This window comes from Phaethon lepturus, unplaced genomic scaffold (assembly GCF_000687285.1).
Source record: "Phaethon lepturus isolate BGI_N335 unplaced genomic scaffold, ASM68728v1 scaffold45489, whole genome shotgun sequence".
NCBI lineage: Eukaryota > Metazoa > Chordata > Aves > Phaethontiformes > Phaethontidae > Phaethon > Phaethon lepturus.
Window position 1 is genome coordinate 1 of NW_010564936.1, and position 26,690 is coordinate 26,690.

Here is a 26,690-nt window from a genome sequence, read left to right on the forward strand (position 1 = left end):
GCCATCAGCCCGCCCGCCCGCCTTAAGGCGCCGTTGCCTTGGCGACGCGGCCTGCCTTCCGCCGGCCCCGCCCGGGCCCCAGTCTGCCTTCCCCGCTGGGCTCGCTGTTGCCCTCTCTAGCCCTGGAACACCCCATGCAGTGCCGCGCACTGGGGCGTAACCCAGCGCTGGCTGCCACAGCCGGCTTTCTTGTTTCAGCTCCGGAGAGCAGCAAGAGGAGGCGGCAGCTGTGCAAAGCGGAAGGCCGCCGGGGCCCAGTTCGCAGTTTGGGCCCCGAGATCTAGCCTGAAACCTCAGCTTGTGAGCGTGGGCGAAAGGAGGCTTCGTCTGGAGAACCACCATTGCCCCGTGGTGCGAAAATAAACCAAGGAAAGCTGGCTAGAAAAGTGTATTATTTTGCACTAATAAACTCTGAAGTCATTATTACCTCATAAAGAGGGAGATAGCTGAAGCTACCAGTTAAGTAGCAGCAATATGGTACAACTACTCAAATTATTGCTTATATTCGCAGCAATCTGTTCATATGTTAATACAGAGATTTACCAATTTAGCAGTTACTGATCTGGAAAAATGTTCATTAATCTCATGTATGTAGGAGAATATATACTTAGGTCTTCATACACCACCTGTCTGTACATGGGTTGATGTTACCCTGATGATTCTGAGAACCTAGAAACATCTTTTCTTTTCCCTTTCTTTTTCCATTTTTAGGTAGCTGTGTAGATACGGTACTATTTGGCTTGTGAAGAGAAGACTCGCCCATTAAGCTTTAATTTTTCAGGCTGACTTACACATCCTGAAGAATGAAAAGATTTTAATGAAAATACTGACAGACCCTTAATTATGTAGCTAGACTAACACCTACAATGAAAAAGAAGCAACATCCATAATAATATTGTAAGTTGCATTTTCACAAGTGAGACAAATGCAATTTGCTATTGAAGTAATTTTGCTCTGCAATAAAATATGTTTAATGACATCGTCTGGGTCTTGAATTAAACAGCAATTGCATATTCAGCTGTTCTGTATGCCCTGCATCATCATGAGGAAAAGGGAAACCATGTTGTTTTGCTTATAGAATCATTTAAATAACACAACATATTTTTTCAAAGCACAATGCTCATTTGAAACTGCCTGGGATAGTGCATACCAAGAGCATCATTATTCTTCTCCTGTCTGGTTAGTCCTGTCGTGTTAGCGGAGATAGAAGGAAGAAGTTACAACCTTCAGGGTCTCCCCAGGCCCTGAAGGTTGCAGATGGTGATCCTGCAGCTGACTGCAACTTCAGTCATGAGACAGATAAACCTGATGCAGAGCCATCTATCTGCCAGCATGCTGTACAGCAGTTTTAGAAAGGTGGAAGTGCAGAAAGAACATTTATAAATTAGTCCCCTTCTTTCTACAACCCTTTGTTTATCTATGGATGACAAAGTGCCTTGAAATTGAAACAATTTGTATGCATAACTTCAAAAAGAGAAGGAACTTGGGGAGCTTGATACCAAAGAATTTCTCAGCTGTCTCAGACAGTGGTCAGGTTGCTTCAGCTATGTCCACATGGATATGTGCAGACCAAAGCAAATGATCTCCACCTGCACTTCAGGTTGACAGCATGTCTCTGTATTTGCCCATACCTAGCACATCCCACCAGGACAAGGCACTGTGGGCATACCCCTTGCGTTGTAAATTATATCCTATGTATTGCCAGTGAATACCAAAGCTCTATCACCAAGGTCAACGTGTCAGCTCCCGTAATGCAAGGGACAGCAGACTAAATTTACGGATAGCACACAGCTACCACTGGGGAGAAGGTAAAAACTGGGAACGGGAATACAACTTTCCAAGCTGCACAGGGAGGTTGAGGTGCTTCCTGCTTAACCAGGGCACTTACTTACACTTTCATCTGAGGTCTAGCAACACACTTCATATAATTTCTTTTACAAATTCCTAGAGAAGGTCTCTTTTCATCCAAGCGCTGCGAGCAGTGTCAGATGAATAGCATGAGAAAGCCTGGTATACACTGAAAAAACTCAATCTTCTCTGAGCAAGAAAAAAATACTAAAATATCTGTGAATAGCATTACTCATACTGGCTAGCTTTGATATTGGTGATCTTAACCTAGTATCAGTGTCCTGCAATATAAAGTGCAAACCTGTCATGTTTTTCATGCTTGTGGCTTTGTTAACATTTAACCCTACTTTTAAGAGAAGCTGAAGCCTTGCCCAAGCTCACAAATAGCAGTCAGGAACAGCATCCAGATTTCATCAATCTTGGTTCAGCTTCTGATCCAGTTCTCCCCATTGCGGTCTCTTTAACAGCTCGCAAGAGTTTTGGAAGTCAGGCTATTGAAAAGATTAGCATGCTGTTCAAACCCTCCTGGTTTTTCAGGGTTTTGTCAGCATTAGGGATAGTGCTGCTTAAGGACACCCCAAACATTCGTTTACCGGACAGGTTTTAATTTGTAATTATTTATACTTCTTTCGGTACATGATGTCTAGAGAAATTTTCTTTTTGGATGATGAACCTTTATTAATCACCGGAAATTTTTATTTATTTATTTATTTATTTATTTTATTATGAAATTATTAATTTTAATATTAATTTTTTAAAAAAATTACCGTTTTCAAATGCCTTCCCTCTAGAAGCAGAGAACGCTCCGCAAACTCAGCTGCTTGGTAATGAATGCCCTCTTCTGTTTAAAACCAGTATTGCTGCTGTACGGGACACCACCACTCGGCTGCAGGACTGCAGGATTCTTTCTCAAGGCATATTTTACAAATAGCATCTTTCCCTTCTCTCCAAGTAAAAGTAATCATTCTTAGGAGGAACCGGTTGCAGAATCCAGGCAGTCCTCATGGGGATGCCTTGACACGGGCAGAACTGTAATTTCATTTTAAAGATACTCTCTAATATGCTCCCTTTGTTTTCAGCTGTTGACTCATAGATATACAACACTCTGGTCTCATAACCGATTTTATTAACAGTGTGATTTTGTTACAAGCTCCATCATTTTCATCGGAGTTCTGAGACAGCTAACACTGGGACCTGTGATTTGTTCCTCTTTCATTTATCATATGTGACTCTTGTTTCTTCAAGGGCCTCTCCTTTTTTACCTGATTTAAACCACTTTATCAGAGGAACCGTAGAAAGAGCTGTCAGTTCAATTTAATGACAAATTTTCAGGACATTGAGTGGCATAAGAAGGGCTCTGACCTGTACAAACTGCTATATAAAAATGGCAGTCCTGACAGATTGAATACACTGAATAGTGCTGTATATCTCAGCGCCTTTATAAGCCCAGAGACTTATGTAGTATGAGTAAGCCTAATTAAGGATGAAATAAGCCTTGCCTCCCCTAAATACTCACCCTGATACATACACCTTATGTGGAGAGAAAGCCTCAAGGGAAAATAGCAGCCACCAGCCACTTCACTGGCCTTATTCACGTCCCTGCTTTCTACCACACTCCTGCTGGTGCCCAGCTCAGCACTTGTCTCCTGTTCCCTCACCTCCTTTGCTGTCTGCCTTGATTCCCTGGGTATGACGTACAGATGTTTATAGCACTCTCCTTCCCCAGAAAGACCCCAACCTCCCACCCTGGGTCCCCAAGAAAAGCCCCAATTCAGCTGCCTCCCCTTTTGTCTACCGCCTTTGCCTTCATCGCTCTCTAATCCCCTTCCCTGATGTCTTGTTCTACCTCCCTTCATCAGTGGGAGAAGAAATCCCACCCCCTCCTCGCCTGTCTGTAATTGCCACTTACCTGCTCCTGGGCTCCCCGGCTCCAGCGGAGGGGGACCAGCTACAAGGGCGTGCAGAAGCACACGCAGGCAGGGTGCAGCGGGAGGGTAAATGCCAGAAACATCACTCCTCCTTAGTTGAATTCACTGCTGGAAGCGCATAGTCGAGCAGACAGTTGCTGAAGTCCAGCAGTTTTAGTGCAAAGTTAAATAAGAGTGGAGCAGCGCGTTTTGGTCAAGGCAAATTTGCGCTCTGCCTAACTTTGCGTTCGGTAATTTGGGGAGGAGTAAAGCTGAGCGACCACAGTAGCCCCTTTCACTAAGCAGTGGTTGTTGCAGCACCAACCATACCACTAAAATCACCCAGCAAGTGACTTTCAGAGGCAGGTTCAGGCGCAGCTTCACAGTCAGGTTCTCCCATTTACAGCCTAACTGATACCAGTCTAACTCTACTGCAGAATAACTCAGATGTATGGAGATTAAGATGCATTGCCATACTGGGTCTTGGAAGCACCTATGTGAGGACTCCAATATTTGCTCAAGGTCATTTTCCTGTGCTTCCCTTTCAGAGCAAATGTGGTTGGGCTCCTGCTGTCCGAATACTTGACTGTACACACCTTTTCACTCTTTTTTTTTTTTTCCCCAACTCTACTTTTGAGTAGATCTACTGCACACCCCTTTTAACAATACTAACCACACAATTAGCAGCAAAACTATTCAGTAACTCATTCCCATGGCTGTGTTGAAACACATTCCATCTGCATGCTGTGGCTTTCCGTGAAGGGGACTTTTCTCCTCAGGCAGTGGATGGCTCCCTCCTTCATTTCAGATGAACAGTCATCTAAATCCTGGTGTCAGCACTTACTTTTCGACAGTAAAATGCACTCAACATTACAGATGACTCGAACGATGAAGGTCCCTCCCTAGAGAGCAATCCAACAAGGTTACAGCGGTAGCTTACCTATTGGTGTCATCAGCCTAATGCCTAAGTTCTTGCTTTAAATCCTCCCTGTTCCACTGCTGGGTTTTATTTTATATTCTCATTGCACCTCCTATAGCACGACTGTGTCATTGGTCCCTTGCATGAGCAAGATTCTCCTCTCCAGGAGGATAGGTTACCGTGCCCGACAGCTTACAGACGTGATGCAGGGATGCTCAAGACAGATTGAGCGAGTTCTTCTGCTTGGAGCGTAATGGCACCACATCCTGTCTGAAAGCAGGGACAGCTGCACGGCGCGGCGCTGCCCTGAGCTGTGGCACGCCACGAGCAGGCACCAGCTCGGCTTGTTCAGGTAGGCACCTCTGGCTGTGCCCCATCAGTCTCACAGCCAATTTGCTTGTCTCCCTGCGGTGGCTCTGCCCATGTCCCCAGCTCTTCAGCTGCTCCAGACTCCTCCTCCTCCCCACCCCAGGAGAGCTTTCAGTTCATTCTTCCCCTTGCAGCTACTTGCAACTTTGCTCTCAATAGCTTCCCTTGAAGGCACTTCTCTGCATGGGTTCCCCTCTGCTTTTCTGTTTCGGGCCCTTTTATAGGTAAACTTTTCCCCTTGACTTAGAGAGGCGGCAGTTCTCCTTAGCCCTTGTAAACAAGCTCTGCCCGCTGCCCTTTCCTTCTGCCAACTCCCTGCCTCCTCCCTCTTACCTCCACCACCGGTCACTCAGGCGTGGGTCCCTTCCACTCCCAACATGTCCCCACTTCTGATTTTTTCCCCTCGGACTTTCATTGTTGAATATGGAAATAGAAGCGAAAGTTACTTTTTATTAAACCAAAAAAGGCCATCACAATGCAATGTAATGCTATGCTGCACCTACCTACAGCCAGAAATACCTAATCACCCTGGGGTTTGTGCAATGGTAAAGCAGAATTTCAGCCGATGTTTTTTCCTTTATTTCTCTCAGTAAGACTTCAGCAGGGAGCATGAACACCACTTACAACGTGTTATGATTGTTATTGTGAAAAATTACAGGTTGTTTTTACTAAGGAAAGAACAGGGCTATAAAATAGCACATACTAGGCATAGCACATACTAGGAATCTGTCCCAAAAATAAATGTTTTTATGTTTTTACTTGTATTCTAGCAATTTACCATCTCACTTTCATGTACCTGAATCATATTGTTCACCGATACTTTTAAACACTGCAAACTGTTTAAGCTCTGGAAGGGGACTGTACTTCTGATTGATAGACACCTGCTTTTCATTTGCAGGTGCTCAATGAAGGACAGAACACCAATGAAGTGAAAATAGATGTTAAGTGTATTTCCCAGTGTTTCACAGAATAGCCGACTGGTTTGCTACAGAGACAGCAGCATAGGACAAGTGGCATGGCTATTTCATACTTTAAGCCCATTCTTTGAATTCTTATTCCTGTATTTCCCCACAGAGGTTTCACTATTTCCCTAGTAACAGCTCATTTCAAGAACAGACTTTGAAATTTGTGAAAGTCTTAAACAGTTGCCGCTACATTATATTCAAATACCCTAGAGAGATCGGAGGAAGTACTCAATAGGAAAAAACACTATTCTTTGGCTTACTATTGTTATGCAAATAAGGCAGGAAAAGGGCCTGCCATAAATGATCAGTTATGGAATATAGTGCATCGTTCAGCTTTCTGCAACTAGCTTTATCTAAGATGAGGAGTGATGTCGTCCCCCCCCCAGAGTAGAACTGCTCTTTCTAATAAACTGCAATACCTGACGATATGAGATCAACCAGTTAATTATAGTAAATGTAAAACAAGCTTGATGATACATTTTTAGTGAGGGGAAAAGAAACTGCTAGTTTGAAATACAACTTTATTTTTTTAATCAATATGCAATCTACAAAATGTTATTACAAGATTATCAGCATGATCTGTTTATACTTATACTAACAAAGGACCCAAATAAAATTAAAATTTCCATTAAGAATAACAACACTGCTTCAGAGTTATCAAAATTATAGCTAAGAACTACTAACTGCAGCAGTTAGTTACTGTGTTTAGTCAACAAAAAGACAAATAAATGGAAAATAGAGGTGTCAGCAACAGTACTGCAACTAAGAAGTCTGTCAAGTAAAAGGCAACTAAAAGCAACATGTGAAAACACGTTTTCAGATGTAAAGTACTTTGGACAATTAATACAGAATCTGGGGAAAAAAGCAAGGAGCATAAGGATGACAGCAGCTTGGCATCATGTTCAATGGAGTGCACCATCATCCTCATTTCTCGAGAGCTGCTACACTGGGGCAGCTGGACCATCGTTCCCAATCACTGTTCAGCTTTGACACTCAGTAACACCCCTTTTCCTCACTTTACAAAAACTCTTTTCTGGTTGGAATAAATAAGCATTGCAGGTTGCTTACTTGCTAGCATCAAGAATCTTCTACAGGGTTTTTTTTGTTTATTTCCTGACCATTACCACTATTCCTTTCTTCTTTTTTTTAATGCCTCTCCTTTATTCTTAAAGACTTTGATGCAGATCCCATTTTGTCAGTTAAAAGACTTCCATTGACTTCAATGGGTGTTTGAAACCAAAATTACATCAAGTACCATTTACCTACAGTAATACAATTAGTATGAGAAAGATGAAGGCGAAGATAACGTTTGTTGGTTTCAGCAACTACGACACTTTCTAAACAAGGCAAACACATTATAAAAATAGTTCTCATTGATTTCCATTTAAAATATAAAATATCCCAAACCCTGCTGGTCCTTTGTGAAGGAAACACAGATAGTATGTAAATACTGCCCTGTAGTAAATGTTAGCAAAGCGTCAGCATCTTAAGTGACCCAAACGGTTGGAAGAATTTCAGTGACTGCAGGCGCTAGCTGTGGGCAAGCAGAGATCAGATACGCATGAAACTTCATTCTTCGCATGATGCCAATGCACCTCATGGGTTATTTAAAGCTCCGGTCCTTCTGCTAGCTGGATACTGAGCATCACAACAGCTTATAGCGACTGTTCCTTGCCTCCATTCCCCTCCCAAAATACGGTTAGACTACTTATCGCCCAGATTTCTAAAGACTCAAAACCAGTATGTTTACTCACTATCAGCTGTTATGGCTTTCATAGAAAATGTTAGCAAATGAGTCTTAAATATTGAGACTACTTGTTCAGTAGGTTATACTCAAAGGGCATGGTTGGATGGGGCTTTGAGCAACCTGGTCTAGTGGAAGGTGTCCCTGCCCATGGCAGGGGGCTTGGAACTAGGTGGTCTTTAAGGTCTTTTCCAACCCAAACCATTCTATGATTCTATGCCATCGGAGAATGCAGAAGAAATATTAGATAAGAAGAAGCCAAGGTGGTTTGGTTTTAGCACATTGCAATAGAATAGGAAGTTAGAATTTGATTTGCGGGGCGTGGGGAAAGTCAGACAACCCAAACTTTCTTTCATTAAACTGCATCCTGTTTTTAAATATTCTGTCAGCAAGGCATACAAACATGGGTTTGAAACTGAACAGGGTAATTAGCCTTAGGCTGCACTAATTGTCAGGTTTAAACTGAAAGGCATGCATTAAACAGAGTAATTTTCTTTCAGTGTGGCAATACTTCTGTGGAATGAATTCCCTGTGATCCTGATCCAATTCCGATTAAAGCTAATGGCGAGTCTTGCAGGCCTCAGATGGGAATCCAGGAGCCTGCAACACAGATAAAGCTCTAGCTTGACCTTTTTATGTTTACGAGTTCAGTAAGGCTGAATGATCATTTGCACCATACCAGCCACAATACAGACTCACTAGCAGGAACGACGACTTGTAATACGGCTGTTCATCACTCGGGCCATTCAAAACAACAGCTCGTATCTTGAGGGGTCAGGCGAAAAAACTTCAGCGCTACACGGGCTTCTTGAACACATTCCAAGATACAGCAGACACCTGACAGAAGAAAAGCAGCCTTCTGCAGGATCCGTAACAGCACCGGGCACCGAATGCCCAGGAGATGAGTGCTGCAGATGGGGCTCCTCAGGTGGAACAGTCCCAGAACAGCCTGGCTGTCCCTCCTTCCTAAAAACAGGAAGATAGGGGCCAGCTGGCCCAGACAGGCTTTGGACAATAACCACTGCTAACAGATTGACTGAATTAGCTGTGTTAATGTCAATCAAAACAAGTCAGCCTCAGACAAAGGTTAGTGCAGGTATCTGCGATGCGTATTTGCCTCCTCTACCTTACCAAGCAAAGTGGTTAATAGATGTCATAGCTCTAGTATAACCACAGACTTCAGCAAATTGCAGAGCTCTGCCATGATGGTAAGAATAAACACTTTGCCCTAACTTATCTAACATGCCCCTTAGTTCAGCTGAGGAGTATGTAAACCAAAATTAAATATGAATAAAACAAACCAAACATGACTTGAAGGTGCTAATGGCTTCTGAAGTCAAAACATGGATGGAGGATGCAACAGCTGAGACATATTTGGATCACTACTACACTCAAATGCTTGCTTAGATTTATAATCTGCTAATAAAAAGGGATATATAGAGAAGCCAAAATACCATAATAGTCTATTTGGGGCTTTGGCAATGCAATACCCATAAAAAACCTGCCCTGAGGACTTACTATAGCATCTATTGCCCATTTCATTCTCAGCTTCCAAATGGGGGGAAAAGTTTATTGTGATGAACTAGGTTCATATTATGGCCTTCTGTTTCCTCAGACTGGTAATTTTCTCAGTGCATATCCCACATATTTCTACTTTTGGGGAATAACGTTCATCTGTTTTTTTACACAGTGTTCATATAAATAGTCACAAGCTGTGACAAAATATATAGTGAGCCTTAGTGCATTACTACATTTTTTTTTCTCCACTAATTTCAGTTTGAAGTAAGGATAATTCTAGGAAAACTGCAGGGGAAAAAAAAAAAAGTATCATCAGGAACATTTTTTAATTTATCAGATTTTTTCAGACCTGGAATTACAGACTGCAGAAGATGACAAAGGGGATAATGGCTGAGGGGAGGCATTAAAACCTTTCCCTAAATGCCAATAATTTGTTCAAAACACAGTTAACACATTGATATGGGGCTAGTAGCCCAAGCTGCCTGCTGAAGCATCGCAGCTTCACTTCCCTTGCTGAAGATAGTCCATTCCTGCCTTGTTTCCCCACAGAAAACACCTTTAGAGCCGGTAGCATGAAAACACCTCCCTTCCCATGCAAGGAAAGGCATGCCCTCTGTCTTGAAAGTTACTCAAAGCAACAGCTCCTGTGGTTTCCAAACCAACATCTGGAACTTGCATCCCAAAGGAGACCCGCAGCAAACGGCAGCAACCAGCCATTTCTTCAGTTTGTGGGGAAAACGCTCTGCTGGTGTAAATTCTCAAAGCTGCATCAAATGAAATGGGCCTGGGCTGATTTAGACTTGCTGAGGATCTGCCCCTTGTCTCACTCGCTGCAGTAGTGAAAAAGATTTGTCTAATGCTGGCACAGAAATTTCAATCACATCTGCCATATGTTTTTTTGCCCAAGAGATTACTTTGAGTGAACCTATAAAGTGCTGGGGAGGAAACGCTCACAGCCACGGAAAAACGAAGAATATTGTTGCTGGGAGACTTTTCCCATTTTACCAATGAAATCACCCAGTTTCCAATTCATTAATTGAGGCCCTTGTCAAGAATAATATTACGACTTGTTCTGTTCACGTATATGGAGGGGAGAAGAAATACGGGGGACTTCAGTTTTCAAACACCACTAAAAATGTAATTGCTCCTGCTGGATCTTACACAGATGCTGGTCTGCACATAAGCACTCTGGCAGCTTTTATTGCTGAATATTGTATATCCAAGTGACATGAACTCTTTTGAGTAGTGCCATTAGGTTTCCATGTGGAGTATGAGATCATTCCCAAGTCATAGATAGGCAACAGGAAAATAATATATTACAATCAGTCAATTAAGTGCTCACATCCTGCAACTCTTTACAAAGAGACCTTACTCACACCAGTATTCCCACGACAGGAAGTTTACTTGAACGCAGGCCAGTCAAACCAGTACTGATTTGCAAAATCAAACCCAAAAGCACTAAAAAAAAAAGAAAAATTCAATGACTGTGTTTATCCTAAACTAGGTCACTGCACTGCTTCTAACAATAGAATTTCCTATGTAAATTGATTCCTACTAATATCGTATGACGGTGCCTCTGTCCTCTTTTACTGCATTAGGCAGTTGCCAGCCTTATCTGGATCTTCTCCATCAAGCCTAATCCACTTCCTTTCAATTTCAACCTGTAGTCAGAAAACAAAAAAAACCCCACAGGTAGAATTAGCAAATAACTGGGCATTGCAAGTGCAAACTGCAGCAACGGCACAAATAAAAGCTTTGACACAGAATCAAAACATTTCCAGACCCAACAGATTTCAAAACCACTGCTCCCAAAAATAGCTCAGCTGAGGAAAAGCAACGCTGCATTTGCAGCTCTTTTTTTCAGTGTCATCTTTGATCAGACAAGGAATTATTTTTTAATGATTCTTTTGCTCAAAGTCATTATCACAAGTGCATGCAAGATATGTTTAGAATACAAAGCACATTCGCCTTGCAAATACTGTATGGGGGAGTGGGGAGGAAGAAGAGGAGGAAAACACTGAAAATATAGCCCTGAAAATACCTGGCAATTGTAAAAAGCTTTCTGAACCACGTGTTTCTGGGGCTGCACATCGCTCTCTATGCCCAGTGACTTGACTTCTGTTCCTGAGGCACAGGTATCATGAACGACGAACTGGATGGTAGCAAATGGGTACCAGTCAGACGGTATTTCCTGGTCTGATCCGAGTTCCAGTTTGTAAGACAGGCTGTGTGGATGATCTGAATCTTGGAAAAGAAAAAAAAACAAACACCATCAGTTAATTATCTTTTCTTTCTTTACAGTGCCAAGGTTAATCTGCTAGCAAGTGAGAACAGCTCTATCTTTTATTAATGCAGAACTGTTACTATGATACAAGGTTATTCTATCTATTATCTTTGGCTACTTGGGCATAAGATACAAGATTATTCTATCTATTATCTTTTGCTACTTGGGCATAAGGTGGTCCCTAACTCATTTTTTCTCTGCTTCAACACACTTTTCACAATCATTGCAAATTACAAATTAATTTGCACAAGATTTACCAGATCCCCCCAGCTTCTGATTAAGAGAAGAATATTACAAACTTAGGGATTGGTTGCTAAATTCAGACTATTAGGGAAGAATCTCCGTTTTCCCTGAAAAATACATTTCTTACTCTCATAGAAAAATAAAAATCAGGAGGCCCCAGCTTAGCCGAGGCAGACATGCCTCCCCGGGTCCAACAACCACCCTTTCCAGAGCTCTCTGCTGTAGAATTTTACTGGAGTGTTTATTTCAAGTACTAGAGCTATCTTGTGTAACATCATTTATTATAGTCTGTCTCCAGCGGGAAGATAAAGGTGCAGCTCAGGATGCTGCTCAGAGAAGGTAGATCCCAGCTGCCAGGATAAGGGCTACCCGGGCTCCCTTTCTAGCTTGGTTTGTTAAGGGAAGAGAACATACCCCATTCTTCCAAGTGGAAGTATTACTAAAGTAACTGTCATGTTATAAAGCAGAGTCACGAAGGGCTGCCCATGTTTTGCAGCATATTCTAAATTAATTCAGCCCAGCCTTAGATCCTACGGATCACTTGCTTTACTGCTTCTTATATGTGGCAATGGTAAGGGAAAGTATTTCTCCTTTTCCTGGCACACAGGAACATTGGGGTGGAAAGCCTGCTTTCCAAAGAAGCCAAGGTCAGCAGGCTCACTATGTGCGCGAAAGCAGTATAGTATAGTATAGTATAGTATAGTATAGTGTAGTGTAGTGTAGTGTAGTGTAGTATAGTATAACATAATATAATATAACATAATATAACATAATATAACATAATATAACATAATATAATATAATGAAAGGAATCCTTTGTATCACAGCTGCCTCTCCAAATTCTTCAGGGCAGAAAACAGTAATTCTGCATTTCCCCTTCTCTCCAGGATTTTAAGCATCAGCACGGACAACTAACTACCATTTGGCTGCAGGCAAAAAAAGCAGCAGAGAAAGGATTGGCCATATTTTGTCACAGGCAAGCCTCGCAGCCTATATTTGGTTTTCATCCATTATACTGAACAGCATCTCAAAGTTCAGGCAAAAATGTCCCATTCTTTATGCACCGGCTTTCTGTGGTGGCAGGAATCAATTTCGTATCAGAATGAAGGAAATACTGAAGATGGAGTTAACATATGCTTTTATCCATCCTGTGGGAAAAATCACTACAACAGTCCACAGGCTCATGGACATTTCATAAGGCACAAATAAATTTAAAAAGCTACACATCCGTTGCTCCTGGGAGACTTGGGCTGTGTGCATCCCCTGGTCTGTGCTGCAGGTTTTCCCTGCAACCTGCCTCACAGCCTGCCCAAGCCAGTTCTGATTTTAGGAGATAGTTTACGTTTGAGCAGTTTGATGGGCAGAGTTCTGTCACACGTTTCTCCAACTGCACCAGAACAAAGTCTAATTTAAGAAACTGTCCTCCAGATTTCATTCCAAGTCCAGCATAAAGTCAATGGGTCCCCAAAAATCAAGGCTTAAAGAGCATGAAATTCACGCTCAAGTATGTCTTAATCATACTCACTAAAACATTTAATGTTTTGTTTTCCTGTTGACAAATTATATAATTAGTGTAATTAATAATTTCCTCCCTCCTCCTTGTTGTTACACTCAACGGCACAATTAAAACTTGACTGGCTCGAAGAAAAGGTGAGGGAATGGGAGAAAGGAATAGGAAGTGTGTTAAACCAAAAGAGGGCAGATTTTGACTAGCTATAAGGAATAAATTTTTCACGTTGAGGGTGGTGAAACACTGGCCCAGGTTGCCCAGAGAGGCGGTAGATGCCCCATCCCTGGAAACATTCAAGGCCAGGTTGGACGGGGCTCTGACCAACTTGATGTAGTTGAAGGTGTCCCTGCCCATTGCAGGGGGGTTGGACTAGATGCCCTTTAAAGGTCCCTTCCAACCCAAACTACTGTGCGATTCTATGATTATCAGCCCATAAACTTCAGATGGGGGAGGTCTCCAACTCTTTTTGTTCCCCTTCTTTTTTCCACGTTTAATAACAACAACAATCATCAGTAGCTTAAAAAAGCTGTTTGCTGACTGCAAGCGTTTCCCTCTCTGTTCGGCTCACCCCGCACAGAAACACAGCAGCATTTACACCCACCACTTCGGACAAGGGGCATGTCACTGGACAACTGCATTCCTTCGCCATCTGGACTCTGTTCGTGGCTGATTTACAAGCATCCCCTGCAGGTTTGCTTCCAGCAGTACATCGCATTCGATCCTTATCCTAAATGCTGCTTTTTTACATAACTGCTTGTAATGTTCAAAGAAAACCTGACTGGATTTGAGAAAATAATGCTATATACACACCCGCTAGTGTCCTGCACCATGGAAGAGTATCAAACACTGGCCATGAAGTTTCCCGGGTGTCTTTAAAGAAACGAGTGTCACGATGGAGAGCCTGCAACCATTGGAACTAGCTGCTTCTTTCTACCAAAGCACGGCTTGTAATACCTGCTCCTAAGGAACTGGTTACAGAAATTTTAGGGAAGGGTAATACAGCTTGCACTCATAAATGCAAGGGCAGATCCATAAAAGAGACTGGTAGGGATCACAGCAACTAATATGCAGGTCCCGACTTTTGGGAACGAAGCTCCCCGAAGTATGCCCAGTACAATAGCACCTTTAAGGTGAGCGGGGGGAAGTAGGTGCCCAGCAGTGGCCATCACACAGCCATCACAAAGGGAGGGAAACCAAACTGAGCCGTCCAGGCTGGAGACATCAGATGGAAAAACCTCACCCCTCTTTGCAGACTTCGCAACCCACTTGCCGCACCAGTCAAGGCACCAACACTTTACAACTCTCCCACACTTAAAAAATGAAAACCACCACCCAAACCATGGCCCATGACCAAACGCGGCAGTAACGTCACCTTTTTATGTAAAAGCCTACCGCATAGTTCACTTGCGTGTGAATGGGGCTCAGTCACCCACGCAGCTATACGGCACGGCTGGTATGGGGGTGGCGTAGGGGTACTGGTGCCGATTTGTGCTAAACCAGTGCTGCTGGCATGCGCGAGACATTACTCACACCTCGGACCACGCTACGGGACAGGGTCCTTCAAGGCACTAAAGCACTAATATACCCAGTTTGCAAGCTCGTCACGGTCTTGGGCAAAGGGGTGCACTGCCAGGGGCACGCAGCCTGTGGCTGAAGTCTCGGGGCTGTAATGCAATACACGGAGACAGGTAAAACTATAACATTAGGGACTTTATTACTGAAATAGAGGAGGGAACAAAGTCAGAAACAAATACTACAACCACCTGTCAGCTCCTTCAGAAAGAAGCTGGAGGAGGACCAAACAAGTGTGAGGAGGAGATGGCGCTTCGTCACTGACGTAGACAGTGACAGGCAGATCAGTATATACCTCTGTGACATGGGTCTTGTCCACCGTCTGCTGCTGGTCATCTCTTGCTGTGTCCAAGCCCATTTCTCCTGCACTAATGCTCTTTTGGTCCTCTTCCAGACTGCCGGGACACGGTGGAATGAGCCTCCTGTTGGGGTGGGCCTCTCCATCCTTGAATCTGCCATCGTCCCAGCAACAGCTGTGGTGTCAGCAACACCAGCAGGGAGGGAGACCAGAAGCAGCACCCCATTCCACAGCCAAACTGTGAGACGTCATCCCATCTGTGGAACCACAACCCAACGCAAGCTGTGCTCCTCTTGGCTCCCAGGACCTACACTGCTTTCAAGTGGTGGTGTCAGGAGGCAGCTTGGCAACACACTTACTTGACCTGGTCCTTGTGCTGTTTGCTGGGTTGGGATGCGCAGACTGCACAACATCAGCCACAAGCGAAGGGTCCTTCGTAGCAGCAGTTGCAATGCTAAGATGGCACATCATGCCCTGGCCAGGGAAGTGGCGCGCTCTGCTTCTGGGGCTATGGTTGACCAAGGATCTGAGGAGAAAGGGTTTGTCCAAGAGTAGTAGCATTTTGTTCGGAGTCCATTTGGAAATGGGTGTAGATCTAAGGGCTTTTGGAGATCAAATTCAGCATCTTCCTGTTGTGGGAGGGAGGCCTATGGAGAAACAAGTAGTAATGGAAACTGTCTGGAAAACTATTTTGTCTTCTGAGAAAGGGAATCCAGAAATAACCACTGCTTGGAATTTTCCTGGACAGGTATGGTAAATGTCAGATGGTAGATATCCACTTGAGCCCAGGCATAAATGGGCCATTCCTTTTCGCCTGCTGCTAAAGGCTCCTGTGTTAGACATGGCACAGTTGTGGTTCAGCACCATATAGTACTTTAAAAAAAAATCTCTGGGCTTACATTCCAGCTAACTCACATCCATGAGGTGGTTTCAGTGTTGGGATCCGATGAGTTCTGGGGTCCTTTCTTTCTCCTAAGTGGTAACCTGCAAAGGCAGAGATGATAGTTTTGGGATCTGGGTAGGGCTACTGCCCTGGGTCCTCTGGAGCTGCCTCCACACTGGACCCTTTTGCCTACTCCCAAAACACAGGGTTTCCCCCAGCCCATCCGTCTCCTGTACCAACGTCAATGTCAGAAGCAGCTACTCACCACTTCACTCGCCGAGAAGCTCCTCTGCCCACTGCTGGGCTGTGGTAGGAACGTGAAACAACTTCTTCCCATCGGCTGTCAGACAACAAAGCGATCAACCAACACTTCGGAAGACAGTGAGCATTGCCTTAGTTTTCACCTAAAACTGCATAGTCCTTGTCATCTCTACTCCATGAAACTATTGTTTCCCAGGCCTTGTATTACACTGGAGTTAGAAGAAGAAAGAGAGGCTGCATGTACAAGATCCTTTTGCAAAAAAAATCTGTAATGCTGAACACGCAAGATGGCAGGCAGAAAAGAGAAAAGGCAGTAGTGTGGAAAGACAAGTTGGATTTACACATGGTGTAAATCTGTACAGTTGCCCAGTGGAAGCTAAGGTGTGAGCCCAGCTATCCAAAATGTGGCCCATCAGGCATCGTGGAGACATGAACATCTGGCCTGATGGGCAACCAAGTAATTTGGGGAGATAACTGAACTTTTACTAGCTGATTTAGGAGACAGAAGCCCTAGGATTTAGGTATCTAGGCAACTTGTTAAGACTTTTGTGAATTCAGATACCTAAGTCTTTCCTGCTTTACATCTGAAAATTTTTCTATTATTTCCTAAAAATGTTGCAAATGCTTGTTCTCTTTCTCTGAAGAAGAACAACAAAAAAGCCCAAATGAACAAAGAAATCCATAGAACTATGAAACTAGATTCAAACCATCATTTAGCATTCATATAGCACTTCACAAACATTAATAATATAAGTTTGCTGCATTTACTCACACTATTTATCCCTTATTCACTTGTATGAGTAGCATTCAAGCAACCTTGACCGGAGAAAGGCTCATGAAGCCAAGTAATTTAGACTGAAAAATGTGCTGTTATTTCAGTTAGTAGTGATTCTATTTTTGCCGAAATAGGTCCAGTTCTGAATGTCTTGTTTAGAACATGAAAACGTCAACAATTACGAAGAACGGATTTACATTAGGACTGATAGAAGTTAACAGCTCCTGCGGCTATGTCTAAATGGGTGCATTTATCCAGCCCTCTGGGAGACATGCACAGGAGACGGGGGAATGGGAAGGTGCCACCAGCAAGGAGCCGTTTGCAGCAGTGCTGATGCCAGAAGGAGGTGGCTGGCCAGGGATGGAGCCCGCCTAACAAAGTCAGTCACGGCTTGGAGCTTCCACCGAGGCAGCTTAGGAAACAAAAGCAGTGACAGCTGAAGGTTGCTGGGAGCCACACCACCTCCCACACGTGAGTCCACGCTCCGATGCTTAAGGCTGCCAGCAGCCACAAGCTCCCTTGGCTCCGTTTCTCTCCGTCGCTCGTGCACCGCCTCCTCAGCGTGGCTCCACGACGCAGAAGAAAAGGAGAAATAATCCGCTGAAGAACCTGTTGCTTTACGCAGCAGCCCAAGGACAGAGGTGTCCTCACCTTAGAAAACACCGCAGGGCACAAATTTACACAGCAAGAGATTAAAACACAGCGTTTCGAGCCTCGTCTCTCCCCAGCTCCCTGCGCGGGACCGGTGCACGCGCTTTCTCCAGTGTAAAGACTGTCCCCGGTGCTGTGCTGAAATCCTAAAATGTTCTACACTTCCTTACACGATGCCCTGATTTCACAAATGTGGACTCAATTTGCAGAAATGTAACTGGATCAACCCTTCAAAGTCTACAGCTTTGCCTCTTTTTTGTTTTTAAATAATGTTAACACTCTGGCTCCAAACCCTCCATTTACATACCAGAATAAGCAGAGGCAGCTTTTAAAAATGTTGGGTATCTCACAGCTCACACAGACTTTGCTTGGCCAGCACTCTTCCAAGGAAGCACTTGGAAGTGCTTCCAAGGCCGTAGAATGGCCAAGTGCTTCAGGCCGTAGAATCCAGTGCATACTGACATATTTCAATGTCTATAAACGGAGTCACAATATAACTGTAGGCAACATTTCCTTTTCCCTTTCTTCTTTTTTTTTTTTTAGAAGCCTCAGACAAAGACTTTTTGAAAGCAAAAGCCTCAGCACATTTTTCTCCCTGCAGTAAATGTATTATGAAAGTTTACATATTTCTATTAGTTTGACTGCCTCCAGATTTTTGGCATGCCTTGGGACAACTCTATTTTTAAACTCTTAACTGAGTACAGAAAACTTGATAGAGAGGTTTAAAATTTGACCAGGCAGTATTACTACCAAAATGCTTTTTCAAACACATAAACATTTCAGGGATACAAATGATTTTGCAGATCTCAGCCAGAGGAATTATTCAATGTCAAAAGTTTAAGCTACCGGTAGAAAATAACATAAAGCTGTAGAATGCCACAAAAAAAGGGTTCTTACTTTCAAATAACATAGATCCGAAGTTAATTGTGCACATCAAATCTTAAGGTGAATGAACTGCAGGGAATTAAAGACTTTGAAAGACTTATAATCTTCTTTAAAATCGCCTGACTAAATTGCTAACTTGATTTCGCAGCAGCAAACCTACATTAAATAGCAAAGAATATTAAAAGCTACCCAAACACTCAGTCCCATAAGCCTTGGGAAAACAAATGGGCCACAGCAGCAAGTGCGAATCGTTGAAGCCCAGAGTGCGTGACACACATATCTACAGATTTTGGAGGCCTGAAGAATCTTCTGCCCACTGGTTCTCCCACGTCTCTCCATCAATTCTTCTGCCCTCCCTGTCCATTTTCCAGCCTCTCCAACCCCTCCCTCGGTGCCTCTCCTTATCTCCCCTCTCTCTGTCATTTTTCTCCCCCCATCATTAATTCTGGCTTGGCTCCCTGCCTCGTGTCAGTCTGTCTGCCAAGGCTGCATCTCCCCCGCTCTCCCGCTGCCCATTGCTTGGCAGCCCCCAGCATCCTCTCCCCGCAGAGCGCCAGATACCCAGGTAACGCTCGGCCAGCTCAGGAGGAACCATATGGCATTAGCCACAGGTCCAAGCCGACCACTGTTCCCCTTCTTTTTCTTTTTTCCAAAGCAAAAAGAAGGGGAAAAACAGGGATGGCGTTAACACGTCGTCATTTCTGAACCTGACCACAGTAGCGTTTGTGCTGTTCCTCCTGCAGTGCGCATCCATAGAAATCAGAAAGCGAAACCGCTCAAGGTTTGAGAGACCTCACTGCCTAAGCAAGACCCAATTTGCAGACAAAAGGGGACAGTTTTTCCATGCAGCATCATTAGTAAAAAATACTAGCCCTAGTCTGCCGGTAGCAAGAATACAAGCAACTGCCACATTAGCATGTTGATCACAGAATCATTAAGGCTGGAAAAGACCTTTAAGATCATCAAGTCCAACCATCAACCCAACACCACCGTGCCCACTAAACCATGTCCCGAAGCGCCACGTCCACACGTTTTTTGAACACTTCCAGTGACGGTGACTCCACCACCTCCCTGGGCAGCCTGTGCCAATGTTTGACCACTCTCTCAGTAAAGAAATTTTTCCTAATATCTATGTAGGATGCTTTCAAATGCTGTTTTCATACCAAAAGCAATCATCTAGTTCATATATAGGCTTAGGATAATATTCCCTTTTCATTTGCTCCTGCCTCAGTTTTTCTGTCGACCTGTTACTTCTGTTGCTGAAGTATCAATCAGAATTCGAGTATCAAACATCAAACTGTTAAAAAAAAAGTCACAATTACCTAAACAGCAGGTCAGAATAAATATAAATTAGAATTAGTTAAAAATGAGGGAAAAAAATATCCTCTGGAGTTTTTTTGCCTTTGCTCTTCTTTTTTAATAGTTTTGAATGAGAACTCTCGCCTTTACATATATCTAGCTGTCAGAACCAGTAAGTGGATATGTCAATTTAGTACTACCGTACCTGAAACTAGGACTTAAAAAGATTAAATCTTTTCTGGACGTTTTAAAGAGGTAGTTAGTCCAGACAGCTAGGATACTACAAGACTAGCCTAATCCATTTGTTACCATTTATCCCCTTCTTAAAAGTACAGTTTTTACAGACATTTGAGGTGAAATGTTTTTAAAATTGCCCTTGTCTTACACAGATCCCCAAAGTCTCAAATACATGTAATGCATATCCAAGGAAAGGATCAAGTGCCTTCAGTCTACAGAACTTGAAGCAGAGTAATACATTCCTCAATAATTTTCATGCCTTTAGAAAAGTGCTATATAGGGATATTAATCTGGTAACTTGACTAAAAATTGGAATTTTAAGACCATATATTTATATTTTCCTTCTCCCAAAAAATTTTATTTTATTAATTAAAGTAAGTTAGCTGTTTTACTTAGTGGGAAATTAACAACTCCCAGGTGCATGACTATAAACTTAGCTGGTTTTATTGCTCCAAGGTTTTAGTGAGGTACCACCACCAAAGAAAAGCAGGAATAAAGTAGGAGGCATTTTTTGTCAGTGCAGTTATTGCCATGAACACACAAGCTAAATACACAAACCCATAAAGGAGTTTTAGATAACATTAGATAGATAGATAGATAGATAGATAGATAGATAGATAGATAGATAGATAGATAACAGCCTTTGCAAAAGCACACTCAACTTGCTACAGCAAGTTTGACCTCAGCATCTTCTAGTTATGTATCATACCTACCGTTTCTTAACCGATGCTAGGAAGCAAAGACGCAACAGATACAATACCACCTTTTCTACTAAATGCATGATATTGGGTGGCGAAATAATTTCACCTACTGGTGTTCCCTTCCCATCCCACTGTTGCTCAGCTGGTATATGTGAAGCATAAACCCTTACCTCTTTCTTACTATGGATTTGAGGTTTACTCAGAATGATGAGATCCATTTCCATGATACTGCAGCCTTACAATTACTGACAATAATACATCTGCCTCCTTCAAATAAGTTAGGAAAATGTGCTTTAAAATAAAAGGCTATATGATCTTTTCCCCAAAAGGCTACTCCAGCTTCTACCAATACCACCACACAGCTAAAAACCCAAACTACAGAAGCCCATGGGGGTACACAAGCATAAAAACAGCGAATACATGCACCCAAGCCCATCATTTTATAGCGCAAATTATTTACTTGAGTTTTTATCTGGAAGCCTGTCTATCTTCCACACAACAGCCCTGTAGGCACTCTCATATTTTGCTGTTCCAACCGAGACTTGTATTACGGGATCAGATTCAATCTCGTGTAAAGAGCCAAGGCATGCTCTCCTATTCATTTTTGCTTTTAGGGACTTCTGCCTTTGGAGGTTCATGGTCCAAAGTGCTTTGACCCACTGAGTGGGAACAGGAAAGCGTATCGTAACGTTTTCACAGTATTTCACAGAGGGTAAACGTGTTGGAATCGGAGCAGTCGAAGACATGTTTATAAAAGCCTGAAGTTCAACGTATGCCCCCTGAACGACTACCACAGCCTTCACAGAAAAGGGAAGGTCTTGCCCATTATACTGTGTCCTGAAACGCATCAGTTCCAGCCTATAGGCGTCGGGGGGCGTAAACTTAATAATTCGCGATTGCTCGAATTCCTGCGCTTTGACACAGTTATGGAAATGGCAGTCAAGAATATTGATCCATTTCTTCTCCTCCTCCTTCTCAAAGTAACGCTCGTCCCTCTTCTGGAGCTCCAGGTCATTCAGGGTTAGAAAGCAGTCAGCACTTCCGTTCACAAAACACAAGCAGTAAATATGCGTGATGACGGCACTTTCTACGAGTTTTCCTTCTGCCTTAGTGACTTTCCCCCAAAAGTTATCCACTATTTCCAGAGCCATTTCTTGCTCTTCGTAATTCCTCTTTTGTCTGGAAATGGTAGGAAGTTTCATAAGCTCTTCCTCAACTGTTATGAGGAAATCGGTGAAGTCGTCGTAATCTGTGGTGCCCAGCTTTAACATCTGCTCAACCTCTGGCTCATGGATCACTTCTACTTTGGGATGATACCTCCTTTTCTCTGTGTAAGACACACACTCGATCTTCACGGTATGTATCTTTCCGGAGACGTTATAGCTCTCTAATTTGGGTTCGGACAGCTTACAGTGTGGCTGCAGCTGGAATTCCCTGAAAGGTTTCTCCAGACCTTTTTCGTAATACATCTGCAGTACACCCCCAGCTAGGACACTAAGGTAAATAGGGCCCCATTGCCGAGATGACATCATGTTCTTCTTTTCAGGGATCCTCAGCATGAATGGCCACCCATCCGCTTTCCGACTCCTGAAGAGGCTGCATGGGACAGCAGGCGACAGCTTGTGCCATGCATGGGCGCTGGAGACAGGTGGGCTTCCTGTGGCGTCGCAGCCATCGGCTTGCAGGTGTTCAAGCCTCTCGCAGATGTAGCTGAAGGAGCCCTGGTTCAGGCTTTTCTGATCATGGCAAGTTTCTTTGTCTTTAGGATGACAGACGCTCCTGTCAAGCCCTTTGTCCTTCCTGTGCGTGCTAACATTAGCTGGTGACGTACTGAGCGAGCATCCTTCCTTCCAAAAGGGACTGGAAAAAGCGCAATCGCTCTGGAAGTACGGGAAGTGCCCCGGTGCTGACGATAACTCTCCTAACTCCTCGCAGCTTCCTGGCAGATTAGGGCTTCCGTCACATGTTGATTTGGAGACGGCAGTCTTAACGGGATGGTCATTAGGTGAGGTGTTCAAAGGAGGGCTGCTCAGCTTCTGCGAGGTTAGGGATGAGCAAATTCCAGGTGATGGAAGAAGGTTAAAGTTTGATGGCCATTCAGGGATAGGATAAAGGATGTGAATCCCAGGCTTTGGGATGCATGGACTTCCTGGGTAGTCTCTGGTAGGTGTAGTAAGTGGAGAGTTGCTGGGTGGTCCAGGACTTAGGTAGAAGTCAACTACAGGAGATGAGAGTGGAGTGCTGCCTGTAGAAGAGGATCTACTTGAAGTCTCATGCACACTAGACAGATTCAGTTTAAGGCCATTCGGTTTACAACTGCTCTGATTATCAACCGATTTCTGAGGCGACTGGAAGAGTGGCTCGTCATCAAAGGTGACCCAATTTGCTGGATTTGTGGAACACATCTTGCAGGAGAAACTTGAGGCACTTTCACACCTACCACCCGCAAACCATCTACAAAGGAACAACAGACATGAGCAGAAATAAATTCTTTTGAAAAACAAAACAAAGAAACACAAGACTTATAAAATTCAAACCACACAAAGCTTAAAATGTGCCTGCAGTTTACTAATCCAGCGTACTTTGTGCTTTACATGTATAGAAACAGATAAACTCCCCATGAATCCCCACTGCTTCCCCGGGTTGGGGATCTAAGGGAGATCTAAGCTTTATGGGCTCTTCAGAGTATCTGATGTATGCAGCCTCTAGATCAGAGGGAACAGAAAGTCCAACAGCTGTACAGGACCACTCGCATAATAATTTCTACAATACCGCTTATCTGTAGCTTGTAATATGGACAGAGATTTTCCACCATGCTTCAGGTGAGGTTTCCCCTCCATCCCACCATTAAACAAAACAGTGTTTTACTAAGAATGGTGCAGCTGTTTCATAGTATCATAGAATAGTTTGGGTCAGAAAGGACCTTTAAAGGGCATCTAGTCCAAACCCCCCTTGCTCAGAGCCCCGTCCAACCTGACCTGGAGTGTTTCCAGGGATGGGGCATCTACCACCTCTCTGGGCAACCTGGGCCAGGGTTTCACCACCCTCAACGTGAAAAATTTCTTCCTTATACCTAGTCGAAATCTGCCCTCTTTTGGTTTAAAACCATTACCCCTTGTCCTGCGGCAACAGCCCCTGCTAAAAAGTCTGTCCCCATCTTTATTATAAGCCCCCTTTAAGTACTGAAAGGCTGCAGTAAGGTCTCCCTGAAGCCTTCTCTTCCCCAGGCTGAACAACCCCAACTCTCTCAGCCTGTCCCCACAGGAGAGGTGTTCCATCCCTCTGGTCATTTTTGTGGCCCTCCTCTGGACCTGCTCCAACAGGTCCATGTCTTTCCTGTGCTGAGGGCTCCAGAGCTGGACGCAGGACTCCAGGTGGGGTCTCACCAGAGCAGAGTAGAAGGGCTGAATCACCTCCCTGGACCCACTGGCCACGCTGCTTTGGATGCAGGCAAAATTAGGAGGATGGGGGGGGATATTTTTTTCATTGTTGAAAAGCTGTAGCAACTCAGTGATGATGGCAAAGGTACACATACTACATCGTTGCCATCAGGGCAAAACCAGCCCACCAAGATAACATATGCAATGAACAGCCAGTTCCTGAGGTCTCTCCAAGGCAGATGTTCCCCTCGTGCAATGGGCACAGGCAACAGGGCAGTTGCATGCCCATCCCCAGGTGAGAGGCAGCAGGGAGCGTATAGTAGCTGCCAGAACCAACCAGCCTGCAACTCATCACCCACTCCATGCTGCCACCTGAGGTGCCTCGGGCCAGGAGCAGGATGTGCAGATTGGTCCCAGATGCTTTCCAGACCTGGGCAGGAACCGCTTCACACCAGTTCCTTCAACCTCGACTTAGGCTCTTAGAGACTGGACACGTCAGAGCACAGTTAGAGGTGGGGTAGAAAAGCACTGGACTTAGGAACAAGAGTTAGCCCTAAGGATGAGCGACACATCCCTGTTGAAGGGTAGACTACAAGCATCCACTGGAGATAAAAGACTGGTGAAACACAAGTCAAGGCCAAGTAACAACATACGCATCTGCTAAGGACTGAATTGGCTGGCAGCCTGGAAAAAGTACAGGTCTTTAAGTCAACTAATAAAGCACGCTTCATCAAACAAGGTATCTTTGGTAAAGGGCTCGGCTAGATGTCCTCCGAGCAGGACTGCGACCAGTAAATAATTAATCTTGCCTTCACGGCTTTAAATCATGCACCGAAATGTAAATGCTCACTGTATCCTTATGCAGGGTACGTCGGCCCCAAAGTTTTCCTCCCCACTGCTCCCGACTGATGAAGAAGTGAGCAATAAATTGCTAATGACTGAGGAATCGAGTACAATGAAGCACCACAGGGCACAGATAAACATAGTTCATTTGAAAAAAAGTTATTCTTGTTATGTCAGAACATATTCATGTTTGCCTGAAAGCACAAGGCAGGCAGAGTTCACACAGACAAAACCACCTGCACATACGTTACTCCGTTAATTAAGGTTAGATAACGATGACTTGAAGCCATTCCCCTTCGTGCACACACAGCCTTAGTTAGGCCATTTATTAATTGCAGAGCACTACGGCATATAATCACATAACCACAAAAGCCATTCTTTACCCGTGGCGTGTAGGGAGCAGTTCGTTTCTAGAGATGCCCGAGTTCAGCCCAGTGAAATCTTATGCCACAAATCATTATTTTTACCATTTCCCCCATTATTTCTTGGCCAGTTTATAGCCTTTAAGAAAGCGCCGTAACCCGTGGCACAGCCCGCTCCCTCCACGGCCGAGCAAACAAGAGCTCGCAGTGGAGAAGGATTCTGGTCCTTCATTATTTTTTGAACTCTCGACCTTTTTGTTCAGTAAAAATATTTGCACTATGCTAGTTATTTTATAAGCACTCTCCTCTCCGCTTACAGAGGGAGAAGGAGCAAACAAGCTACAAATGACTGTCATAGCTCAGGCGCACACAGCTACCAGTGTATCCTTCACCCACACCATCACTTCATCAAAATAACGCGTAGCAATGGAAAGAAAAATCACAGCTATTTGGTCACCGACTTGGTCATCATTTTTTCCTCCCGTTCCACACCCTTCTCCTCCTCTCCCTCTTGCGCTCCTTCAGCGTCATGTATCGATTACGTCTAGATGGGGAAGTTTCAAAGTTTTCAGACCTCGCTTCACCTTAACGAGCCTCGTTTGTTAACGACGGCTCACGCCGTGCGAACTCGGAGCACGGCGCGACAGCCGGGACTGCGAGGAAGCAGCCTCCGAGGCTGCCATCAGAAATCCCCCCCGGCGTTTACAAGAGATCAGGGGCCGCCAGCGAGAGAAGCAGCCGGGCGGAGGGAGGGCAGGGAGAGCCCTTCCCTCCCGAGGGCTCCGGGGATGGTGCGGGGGTTCGGCGTGAGGCTCGGCGGCAAGGACGGCCAGTTCGGCAGCCCGAGAAGGCGCAGCTCTTCGGTGCCGCCGCGCCTCGCTGACGGGGCAAATCGCAAAACACGAGCGGAACGGAAAACGTAAAGTGGGAATGTAAGTAAATGCAAATGTTATTTACAGTGAAGAACACAGCCTGCAGCCTGTTTCCCTTTCTCGTTAGAAATGAAGTTTTTCAGCGCCCTTTATCGTTTCCAGATGTTGATTTTTTTTTCCCCCAACGTCTGTTGCTATACACATTTTAAAACCTGACGTTACAGATTATTCAGCAGGTTTTTCTCCTGTTGAAAACAAAAAGATGTTTGAAATTCACCTGCCAAATATTTAACTTCGGTCAATAAATGTATATGAAGCAAACCACTTTGGCAGAGGGAGCTCTCACCTGCAGGTACAACACCCC

The 26,690-nt window shown here is 44.2% G+C and overlaps 1 protein-coding gene across 1 annotated transcript; it reads right to left on the reverse strand.

Moving 5' to 3' along the window:
• Positions 1-10,773: 10,773 nt before the first annotated feature.
• STON1 (stonin 1) lies at positions 10,774-23,274 on the reverse strand. The gene is made up of 3 exons (XM_010295020.1): positions 21,330-23,274; positions 11,312-11,514; positions 10,774-10,931 (listed from the first exon to the last, which is right to left on the reverse strand). The coding sequence occupies exons 1-3, from the start codon at positions 23,272-23,274 to the stop codon at positions 10,857-10,859; spliced, it is 2,223 nt and encodes a 740-aa protein (XP_010293322.1). The 3' UTR covers positions 10,774-10,856.
• Positions 23,275-26,690: the final 3,416 nt, after the last annotated feature.

Bases quoted from the DNA above. Each gene is read 5' to 3' on its own strand.
- STON1 (XM_010295020.1), bottom strand. From the start codon at position 23,274: ATGTGTTCCACAAATCCAGCAAATTGGGTCACCTTTGATGACGAGCCA. The intron at 11,515-21,329 runs GTAAATAATTTG...TTCTTTTCCAAG, and splicing joins GCTTCCAGATAAAAACTCAA to ATTCAGATCATCCACACAGC. The intron at 10,932-11,311 runs GTATTTTCAGGG...TTCTGACTACAG, and splicing joins AAGCTTTTTACAATTGCCAG to GTTGAAATTGAAAGGAAGTG.